At 36.0% G+C, this 11,918-nt stretch overlaps 1 protein-coding gene across 1 annotated transcript; it reads right to left on the reverse strand.

The window, feature by feature from the left end:
* Positions 1 to 1,504: 1,504 nt before the first annotated feature.
* LOC149546424 (GEM-like protein 7) lies at positions 1,505 to 4,560 on the reverse strand. The gene is made up of 4 exons (XM_089791197.1): positions 3,982 to 4,560; positions 3,713 to 3,793; positions 2,234 to 2,508; positions 1,505 to 2,119 (listed from the first exon to the last, which is right to left on the reverse strand). Exons 1-4 carry the CDS (start codon positions 4,388 to 4,390, stop codon positions 1,946 to 1,948), a joined length of 939 nt encoding a protein of 312 aa, XP_089647323.1. The 5' UTR covers positions 4,391 to 4,560; the 3' UTR covers positions 1,505 to 1,945.
* Positions 4,561 to 11,918: the final 7,358 nt, after the last annotated feature.

Here is an 11,918-nt window from a genome sequence, read left to right on the forward strand (position 1 = left end):
ATACTCTTTTACTTTACTCTTCCTTCAATCCATTTTCTAATTAAAAATGTCACGTATTAATAAATCAATTCAAATTTCCATACATTAATAACTTTACCAATAAATAAATCTACCCTCTCAATATTTGTACTTTTACAAAAATGATAATCCAAATAAAGGTGCTCCAAAAGACTTGCTCTAGATCAGATTAATGTTAAAAATATACTTCAATTACTATAATTTCTTTTAAAAATTCTATGGAATAACGATCAAAATATAATTGGAAAAAACAATTTCAATAAGTTAAATGAACGTGGGTACTAAATGATTCTCAATAACATTACGTCTCTTTCAAACTTTTGATGATGGCATTGGCTTCTCACCATGTGGAAGGAATAATGGCGTTTTGAATTTCGTCCATTATGAGGCTAACGGAATGCCATTAGTCAAAAAGGTCCTCATAGACTAATACTTGTAATCATTTACAGTTTTACTTCATGGAAAAATATAATAGTTTATGGCTAGGAAACCTTGTACCGATCATGAGAATCATATTGTTCTTCACAAATGTTGAAATGGTATGACGACCCATCAATTTCAGGCCCACATTCACATCCAACAAAATCAAATCTCCCTTGGAAAATTCATAAAAGCTAGCACTAAAAGCCGACATGAAGCATCTCTATGGGTCCAGCCTTTGTAATAATGTTGATATCTATTTGAAGGTACATGGTTTATGTGGAGGAAGCAACTATTTGTGAATGTATTAATAATTATCTTAAATTTATTATTATATATCAATTATTTCCTTGAATAATAATGATGCAGAAAGAGTATTCCTGATCATTATAATTAATTTTACAAAATTCATAGATTTAAAATAATAGATCAATATTTTGAATATGCGTCTATATTAGTAATGACTATTTTCTAAGTTGTAAAGTTGAACATTGTAGAGTTTGTTATGCACACAAACATAAAGAAAGATCAAGATCGCCCAATACCAACTTTAAGATACATGAACAATAATACAAACAAAAACACAAATAATAAACAATCATCAGAAAATAATCAACCACATACACCCTCCTCTCCCCCTATACAATATCACTATCATATTTATAAAAATGAAAATTTAAAATTATTTTTTATAATCATACTATATATATATGTATATATCAATGAAGAATAAACAGATACTCTCCATTGAAAAAAGGTATGAACTTTAACTTACATTAGAAGCACTTACATTTTAAAACTTCAAAGCAATAGCTTTGGCGTTTTGGTACTGATTCAAACAAGGAAATCTCAAGAGCCTAGTAGGCATCGACATGGTTGAAACAATGAGACATTCATTTTTAATTTTAAAGCCTGCTAATTATATTTCAGCTTCACATGTCTAAACAAATAGATATCAAAATCGTAGGTGATATCTATACATGGTTTCCATAATGAAACATAATGGAGGGAAATATCAAAGCTATTTTCTTTTAAAATCAATATGGTGCAGACACAAAGTGCCAAATGAGGAAGAGCTTGTTCTCTCTTTAATTATCTCAAGCAAAAGTTTTAAATATTTAATAATAACTAGCTTCAATCTATACATATTTTCATGATTCTTGAAAGAGATATACAACTGGATGTCCTCAACGATAATTCCCACCCGTGACATAGTTATACAATAGCAAAATGCATGTTTCTAGCTTTGGCTGCTTGTTCTAATTTTACAATGAGTGATGGGTACTTAAAGAAGTGGGAGCAGCTACTGTACATAAAACAGCTCTGGGTTCAACTCTGAGGCTTGGATCTATCTGATGCATGTGGGGAGTGTTGGAGGCTGGCTAGTTCCCAAGAATACCTCTAGGGCAACAACAAAAATCGAAAAAAGCAGCTTCGTTGAAACTGACCTCGCTGCTAATCACTCACATTCATACAAAAATGTTCCCTGAGAAAACGGACAGCAGACCTAATGAGATCTTACTGCATTCTGCAAATGCTTCAAGGCTTTCTTATAATTCACAAAACCCATAAGCCAAAATTCATGATTATCAACTGTTTGGATTTGAATGTATTTCTCTGCAGGCTTGTCCAAATTCTCATATTCATTCACAGATAATGCTCTTCCAAGAGGTATAGCCACCTGCTTGAGAAACAGGGAACAGAGAGCAAAATACCCACAAGTTAGGTCTAATAACTAAAAGAGCAAGGAAAAGAAAATGCTATTGAAACATGTATGATTATGCATATACATTACCCTGTAATAACTGCAAGCGGTCTTTTTGTTTTGAGATTTGAAGGTAAGCGGTCTGTCACTGCAAAAGGCTAATTGCTCTGTTGATATGAAGAGCAATCCTGCAATAGGCCCAACAGAGGTTGACAAGTAACATGATGAAGATTTCACAAGCTTCTCTCTTGGACCAACACTGAAATTCAACCTGAACACATTCTCAACGCCCCCTTCTGTCACTATTTTTGTGCCAAGGCTCACCTTTCCCCACATGGTCTGAGATACATTTCCCCCAAGCTTTACTGTAAGACAACATGTAGTCAAATATGTTAGTTCACCTACATCAAACAGCAACTAAAGAAACTTACCACATATCAAATAGTTGTAAAAATGTCCAAAAGACAATCTATAAAATGTTCCAAAAGACAAGAAACAGTAGTGTTCATCCACCAATCAAAAACAGAATGAAATGTTCACATTCGTCAATCTGAATGTCTCACAGTTGGAAACATAATTCATTCAAAAAATTGCTTCTGGAATCAACCCTTGTATATTTTTATATAAATGGTATAATTACACCCAGTGAATAAATCAAAACATGCCCAATGGATTTCAAAAGTAGCATGGACACAGCTCTGTATGATTTTATATTGACATTCTCATTAAACTCAGCGACCATAATTGGAAACAAGCAAATCAAAACATTTCAATTGATTTATAAAGCAATCTTTGGAATACACTAGAATCAAGTTTGTAAGTTTTACAGCTAGTGATCCATCATCAGAAAGAAGTAATTCAAAATACATGCATTTATTCCAAAAGCAATCTTTTGAATACACTAGAATCAACTCTCTATGTTGTTACATTGATGCTCTGATTACAGTCAGTGATCTATCATCAGAACGAAGAAAATAAAAATACATACTACATAGACAGTCGATAATTCATGCCAACTCTTAAAGATTACTTTACAGAGATTTCCCGAAACAATTTTCTGAAAGCTCTGTAAGGCGATTCCTCTGATCAAATGAAATTTATTGTAAATTGCATTAGAATTGGTTCGACAAGAAAAGCAGCTAATGGTAAACTAACTATAACCCCAGAAATGTTCAATTGCAATTCCTTTGATCACATGATAGTTCATGGTATTTTGCATTAGGATTAGTTTGGCAACAAAATAAAGAGAAGCTACTGAATGCAACATATCAACAGACTAAACATGCTGACTTAAGTAGCTAGAGTGTCAGACTAACAAAAATGCTCAATTGCAATTCCTTTGATACATTATAACTAGAGTATTTTGCATTAGAATTAATTTGGAAAAGAAAAGCAGATGCTGAATGCACAGCAATTGTGATCCCAAATATGTTCAATAGCGATTTTCTGATCACATGATAACTATAGTAATTTGCACTAAAATTAGTCTAGAAAAGAAAAGAAGTTACTGAATGCAGCATAGCAACAAACTAAAGATCCTGACTTAAGCAGGTAGCACTGTGAACTTACTATGATCCCAAAAATGTTCAGCAACACTATCGGCACTCTTGGTACACCTTGTCAAGCGGTCTATGAATGCATCAACTTTAGCTGCAACCAACACAAAACAAGCCATAATTGACATCAAATTCATGTTTCCCCATACCTCAATTTCAAACCCTATAAACCAAACCCATAATTCTCACTAAACCCTGTATGAACCAGACCCATAATTCTCACTGACCCCAAAATACAATTTCACAAACAACACTACCAAATGAAATAGAAGCCTTACTCACCCCAGAGAAAAGAAGGGAACGCGAAGACCTTAGTGACACTCTTGAAAGAAGGAACAAAGGGAGATTTACACCTCCTTGAAGGCGTCGGTGGAGGTGACGTGGCACTATGCAGGACATATGGGCTTGAACCAATTGAAGTACCGCAGCTATTGGCAACCAGAGGAGGAGGAGGCCTAGTATTCCTCACCTGTGTACGAATACCATTCTCTTTTTCTGACTCGGACCTAATTTTCCCACCACAATCAAGCTTTTCCCAGGGTTTCTCCAGATCCTTTTTTGCAGCCTCTTGTCCTACAAAACTATCACTACTATTATACCATTTCACATCATTTCTTACAAATCCATCCACTGATGCATGATCATAAAATTCCTCAGATGTCTGATGGGTGGTCGCTTGGTCGAATCCCATCAAGTAAAGATCTAAACTAAGCTTATTAGATGCCCAAGGAGAAGGCCTTGTGTGTGTGCAACGGATCTGTTAAACTAATTACACAAATCCGGCTATTTAAACAATGAAATGCAAAGTATTCGTTGGGGTCCGAAAGTTCAAAAAGAACAACTCTCGTCTGGGTTTTCCATGAATACAACCATGAGACAGGAAGCCAATTTACCTTGTTCCGCACTCCGCCTGCCACGTCAGCGTCAGAGGAACGAGGTCGCGTCTAATCGATCTACTGGGTGCCAGCTCAGGACAGATTCCTACAGGAAATAGCTTTTTTGATTGGAACCCAGGACATATGATCTGATGTAGAATTCGAAGTGGGGGAATAAACAGTCTGATCGCTTTACGTGGCAACGCCGTGGTTTGGGCTGGCAAAAGAATTTTTTTGACTGGGAATGTGAAAAAAATGGTAGGAAGCTTCGAGATACTCTCCACTGGTAAGGTGCTTTCCATTGTAGGCCGTTCTTGGTGCTTTCATGGAGGGACCAAAGGGGTTCCCTAAAAAGCATTATAAAGGCCATTTATGTTCACTTTTTAGTTGTTTGTGTGGGAAGTTATTGACATTGGGAACCAAAGCATATAGCAGATTTTTTAAGTTTAGGAAACATGACAAAACCTTTTAAATGATTAACTTCAATATAGGCAATTATATGTAGATATTTTCAGATTATGATTAAGGATACTAATTGAAAAGTATTTTTTTCTCTAGGAAATGGGATATGTAGGAAATAAGATATAGTTTTATGTTTGAGTTGGAGATTTTCTGTAGTGCCTCTCCCATTTGAATTTTGTAAGTTGTCCTGATGGATGCACCCTTGTTGATCTTTTGTTGTGATGGATCATGATTGTGACCTTGAGTGGTCTACATCATTGAGGTGTTTGGATTTATGTTTTTGTATCAGTTGCTTTGATTATGCTTTTGACTGATCTTTGAGATTATGATGTGATTTTTGGTTCACTGAGGTTTGTGCCAGTGGTTACCAGGATCGATGTGGTATCATGAGGTTGTTCCGTGATTACCTTGAGTTGTGTGCAGAGATTGCACTATGTTCTTTTACCATGCTACACTAGACTAGGTTCCTGTAGCAGTGGTTAGTCATGGTTATGATTGTGTTCGTTTATGTGTTTTAAGTGCCTTATTAAATGCATTAATGATTAGAAATGGATTGTGCATGTGAGATTATTTGGTTATGTGTTGCGGGCATTTACCTTGTTATATTTCTGATTAGAGAGATATTTGTTACTCATGTTATGTTTTACATTTGAGATGACCTAAGGGTCAAATGTTACTCTTTGATTCCAGTATCATAGATATTAGACTACTATGTTGTTCAGTTAATCATATTGTATGATGATGCCATTTTGAGATGACAGTGTGTTTTATGATGATATCTGGTTATCTGGTATTTGGACACACCTCTGATTTTGTTATGTGATGGATTTAAAGCTATGGTTATTTACTTCATTCCTACGTTGTTATGCTTTATGCGAACGTGAGTGATGTAAATAGATTATTTTAATATAATTAATTAAATGGCTAAATTAGGTGATTTAATGCATTTATTGCTTCGGCTATGTTATTATATGCAATTGCACTTGATCGTGTTGTTTAGTGTGCAGGATTTATATCCCTGGCAGTGGCACATGGAGTTAGTGATTCAGCCTTTCATATTTTACCAATGTCGTACTTGTATGGTCGACGTATCTTTTATTAAAATGTTTAATTTAAACCTTTCGGTGATTATTAAATCAGAACTCATTTGCATTATGTGATTAGACCAGTAAAGGTGTCTATGCATTTAGAGGTTCGCATTGTCGCGAAAGTTGTTTAGAAGATTTATGTGTTTTTGGGTTTTCGGGCTTTTTAATTGATTTATTTTAATTTCTGGCAGCTTTGCCATAGATGAATTCCTATTTATAGGAATAGCCTGTTTTCATTTGGGTCAATTCGGGGTTTAAGTAGATTGGCTGGTTAAATGCCCTAATGGATTATTCACCCGAAAAGTGAATAAGTATCCAATGAGGAATTTAATTCCTCACTTCTCACTTTCAAATTGGAAAGTTGGAGAGTAAAACCCAAAATCCTGTTCATGAGGATTTACTGTTTTGTTCGTTGTGGGAGCTACGGGCGTAGGATTGTCACGAGGTTGGGCTCGTTGGATCCAACTCGGGGAAACTTTGGGTTGCCACGATTTTCAGCTACTTCTGCGGGATATTTATTTTATGGTTCAGATTCCCGTTTTGCCCTTTTGGCTGTGAGGTAGGGCTTTCCTGTTTTATTGTTTCTACTCCGTTTCTGCTTCTGTTTTTGGTAGCCGTTTGTTTGGAGGCTGAGAACTAGTGTTCCCCTCCATTTCTGTATGTTAGTTCTACCCGGCTGGGTGGGTATGAACAATTCCCTGTTTTTCGGAATGAGGGTTTGGGATTTTGCACCGTTATGCTGGCCATTTTTGCATACGGTGTTCGATTCCATTTATTTTTGGATTTTTGGGGTTTTTGAACCTAAAGGCCAAATGGGTTTTAATTTTGAAGTTTTCCAAATTTTTGGAATTTTTACCTCATTTTGCGTGCTGCCTTGTTTTCTTGGGTTTTCTTGGCACAATGTGGGTCGTGGACCTGGATGATCCGTTTGGATACCAGTCAGACCACTATTGCACCTTTTGTTGCATTGGGATGCATGTCGCACCCGTACTCCCAACTTTGTGTTCGGTTGAGTGATTTGTTTCCTGTTATGGTTTTTGTTGGACCTTTGCTTTTGTTTCATGAACGCTAGGATTCATGTAGAATCCATACTCTCGGATTGAGGCAGGTTGAGTGAGTTCATGATGTTTGGTCTTGTTACATCATTGGGATTCATGTAGAATCCATATTCTCGGATTGAGGCTGATTGAATGATTTAATGATGTATGGTTTTGTTGGCTTTGGGATTCGTGTAGAATCCATCCTTCCTGTGTTGCTTTCAGTTGGGTGTTTTCTTTGCATTGTGTTCTCATTCCTGTCCTTGTGTTATGATCTTCGTCATGGTGGTGCGCCACACACAAGTACGTGCGCATACATTTTCTGAAAGTTATGATCATTGGTGTTGGGATGGGAGTATGCATGCCCACAGGCACTTTTCGTAGGATGAGCATGGGTAGGGTAGGGTAGCATCTGGAGGGGGCTTCTATCTCGCAGCCCGATGATCATGGCATCATTGGTTGGCAGAGGAAGCTTTATATAAGTGATAACTAAATAAAATGTGTGACTGGTAATAAAACTTAAGATAAGTAAAATGTGTGAGCACCCGATCAAGTTCAAGGACACAATGTGTGAGCACCCGATCAAGTTCGAGGACACAATGTGTGAGCACCCGTTTAAGTTTGAGGACACACGATCCAAGCTTGGGCTTTTTGATGCCAAACGACTCTCTAGGATGTCAGCCCCTACATAGTTTCCTATTGAGTGTCTGACCAGGACCTTTACTCCTTGCATTATGTTAGGTTCTTGGTTGCAGCCATCATACTGTCTGGCGTGAGTGTTAGCCATGGATGTTGGGTTTTATGTGTGTTTGTGGTTGGATCATTATCTCCATCAGCATGGCGGGTGTGGACCTACGGGTGCCACGTGGTTGGGAGGCGTAGCTACCTTCACCACTACTAGGGACTGGTGTGCAGAGGCGGTCTCTTATCCTAGTACGACCGTTGCTGGATGTTTTCACTTGGTACTTCGGGTTTCGGAGTATGCTTTCTTGTGATTTATGCTTTCATTGGAATGCTTGGATATCATGTTTAGATGATGTTAGTTTACTTGACGCATTCCCTTATCATGATGTTTAGCACATGATTAGATGATGTTATTTGATTTAGTAGTATATCTGTTGCTTACTGCTATTTAGCATGTGATAGGTGATGTTATCTACTGTAGGATTATTTTATGCTTTATCACTAGCATGTTAGATTTCCTTATGCTTATATTGTTTCATGTTTTTAGTAGTGATGTCCCTATTACGACAGTACCGACGATCTGGTTGGTGGCTTGGGATGTTACGCGCAGGAGATGGCTAGGACCCACGATGGTCTTATGATGCTATTGACGGTTGGGAGGAATCACGCATTTATTTGGTTGTTTAGTTATGATATGTATTTTGTTCATTGCGATGTTTATTTCAGTGTGTGTTTTGCTTTTATGTTTTAGATGGTTAGATGTTCCTCTTTCCTTGCTGTTAGTGCTCTCGAGTGTTCATTCCTTGATTTACGTGGATCCAGTACTCCCCGGTGTGGAGGTTTCCTTGTTTGTTTAGCTTTTTTTTTGTGTTTTGTGTCACGCTAATTTGTTTCCTCGCGCGAGACTGTTTCTTCCTTGCGCGAGACTATTTCTTCCTCGCGCGAGACTATTTCTTGCTCACACGAAAGAATACATTTCTCGTGTGAGAATGTAAATCTTCACGCGACGCATAGGGAATCCTCGCGCGAGAATGTGAATCCTTGCTCGAAGCTTAGTAGTCCTCACGCGAAGTAGTGAAAGATCTCGTGCGAGAGTCGGGACCAATTTTCTTTCTCGCGCGAGAAACAGGGGCTATCTAGGCTTGTCGGATGAAAGTTCGGAAGTTGGTTTTGGACACGCTTTTGGTTTTTACACCTTCCTGGTTCAAAACAGATTTCCTAGGGGTTTAAAATATATCGTTTAAGTATAAGTTGACGTATATTTAATATATTTAATTCCTTATACTTAAAATATATTTTAATATATGTGACAAATCGTTTGAGATAGGTTTCAGACCTCTCGGAGATAAGTTATGGATTCTAGAAAATTTCAGGGCTTTAGAAATCCATACTTAGCCAATTTTCAGGGCTTCAGAATTTCAGGCTTAGCCAAATTTCAGGATTCTACATTTTACCCCAGCTTGGTGTTTTGTTGATGAGTGGTTGTTTCTTGTGCCCTCATCATGCGCGTTGTCTTTGTTGGCTTTGTTTGTGTGTGTCAGTTTGGTAGTGGCGTTCGGAGATTCATTGGTTGCCGGGATTGTGTTGAAGTCTTCCGTTGCGATCTTTGTGATCCCTGTATGATGTTGTCTTGTGCATTCATACTTGTAAAAAAAATATATCTTGGCTTGATTTGAATCCTTGTTTCCAAGGATCTCCGGGCAGGGCATTACATTTTCAAGTGGTGATTAATATTGTGTTTTAAAGTTAATATGTAATTAGTTGATTCTATGTGATATATAAGATTGTGTATGAATTTTTAATATCAATATTCTAAATCACACTTGTAATTTATTATTTAAATGAAACTGTTCAAAGGAACTTATAAACTGTGACTCAAAATATTGATTTTAAAAATTCTTACACAACCTTATTCAGAAGATCATAAGAATTTTAATATGGATTGTTGAAATTTGATAGCATTAAATATAATTAGTTGATGAAATTGTAGACAATGAAACCTTTCATATGTTCATTTCTATATCATCATCTATATCTCAATGCCTAAACATTTTTAAAAAAAATTATCTCATCAAATAGGAAGTTGACATAGTAGATCAATTTTTATGCATCACACAACATTAATCTAAAACTTTCTTCTTATTAATATTGTGTGTATTTTGGTTATGCAACTACTCTATCCAATCATTTTCCTATGATTTGTTATATCTCCTTACTTAAAAAGATACTCTACTGGTTGAACTCCCCTACAAGCTCAATACCTCTCATTTTAAAAAAATTTGTTAAATGTATGTTTACGTTAAAGGGAATTTGTAATTTCATTCCAAAATCTCAAAGGTTGAGTCATGTGTTAAAGAGGTGGTGTGTTGCTATAATACATTGCATTTAATTCCTTCCATCCTTTGGAAAATGACACATAGGTGTATATGTAGATTAAAATATTGAACATCAAGGTCAATTGGAACATGTTAGAAAATAATTAAAGTAACTAATCTTCACAATGAAATGATTAAAAATTATATTGTTGTTAATGAAGCATAATTGTGAAAACTAAAACATTATAAGGCACAAAAGGAGAAACAATTAGAGCTAGACTTCATTAGATAAGGAAGGGAACAAAAACTCCAAAATTTTATTTACTCAATTATAAATATAATAGGGAGAAAATTGTAGCTACAATGAATCAAGGTAAACTAAATACTCACCTCACTAAAATTGCTAATTTATGATTATAGAAATTTTACTAAAAATAATTTATAAAAGAAACCAATTGAAAGACATCCAACGAACTTTAGAAGATGATGTTAAGAAGTTTATTCCAAAAATGATTTATCCAAGTTATAGTCAATTATAAGATTGGACTCACACCATAGAAGATCTCAAATGTGCTCTTTTGTTTATTGAAACTAAATTGACTCTTAGTTTTGATGGTCTTTGTAATGCCCCGCTCATAGATCCTTGGAAAAAGGATAAATATAAGCCAAGATAATAAATTTTTTAAACAAGTATGAATGCACATGGCAGCAACATACATGGATCAAAAAGATCACAACAGAAGACTAACCAAACATCCTGACACGAACGGATCTCCAAATGCCACTACTGATCAAAATGATAGAGAACATAAGACACAAATCACAATTCAAATCAAAACATTTTGAATTCAAAATGTGCCACCAAAGGATTGAAGAGCACCTAAGAGGGTAGCCAAAACACTTCCCAAAAGGTTTAGGTCTTACTAAAAAGTGCTCGATGTCTGCCCAGATAGGTTTTTGCAAATACTAGGCAATACTTTAAATCAACACTGGGGAATACTTTCCAGTATCATACGACCTTTCTAAAGAAGGAAGACAACACTTTCAGGGATTGGGTGAAACTTCTCTCAAGTGCGTGGGATACTTTACCAGTATTGTACAACACTTCTTCAATGAGGGTGCAATACTTTCTAGTATTGCACAACATTTCTTCTTAAGAGGTGTGATACTTTACAGTATAATGTAAAAAAACTCTAATGGGTGTGTGACACATTATTGTATTGCCCCATGCTGACACATGGTCGCCCAAGGAAACCTGAAAACTCTTAAGGAAAACCAAAAAGAGGTAAAATAGAGTTTAGAACCTCCACACTGGGGAGTACTGGATCCATAATTCGAGGTATAAATCCTAAAACACAATACTAGAAGACAAAAACAACATCTAACCATTTGACAAGCAGTAAAGGGAAAGTACACAAGGTAACATCATACTGTACTTAAAACAACATCGTAATGAACAGTACAAAAAAACTAATTACACAGTTCCTCCCAACAATAATAGTATCACAACGCCATTATGGACCCTAGCCATCCCTCACATGTAACATCCCAAGCTATCAATCAGATCGCCGGTACTATCATATAAGGAAGTTACTACTAAAACATGCTACAATAATAAGCATAAGGAAACCTAACATGCTAGAAGTAAAGCATAAGACAATCCTATAGACACTAATAACATCATCTATCATATGCTAATCATCATAATAAGGAAATGCATCAATATCTAACATCATCTAAACATGATATACAAGTATC

Source organism: Cupressus sempervirens, chromosome 7 (genome assembly GCF_028749045.1).
Source record: "Cupressus sempervirens isolate cs-2001-9-10 chromosome 7, ASM2874904v1, whole genome shotgun sequence".
NCBI lineage: Eukaryota > Viridiplantae > Streptophyta > Pinopsida > Cupressales > Cupressaceae > Cupressus > Cupressus sempervirens.

Bases quoted from the DNA above. Each gene is read 5' to 3' on its own strand.
- LOC149546424 (XM_089791197.1), bottom strand. From the start codon at position 4,390: ATGGGATTCGACCAAGCGACCACCCATCAGACATCTGAGGAATTTTAT. The intron at 2,509-3,712 runs GTAAGTTCACAG...GTTGTCTTACAG, and splicing joins TGAACATTTTTGGGATCATA to TAAAGCTTGGGGGAAATGTA. The intron at 2,120-2,233 runs GTAATGTATATG...TTTCTCAAGCAG, and splicing joins CCGCTTGCAGTTATTACAGG to GTGGCTATACCTCTTGGAAG.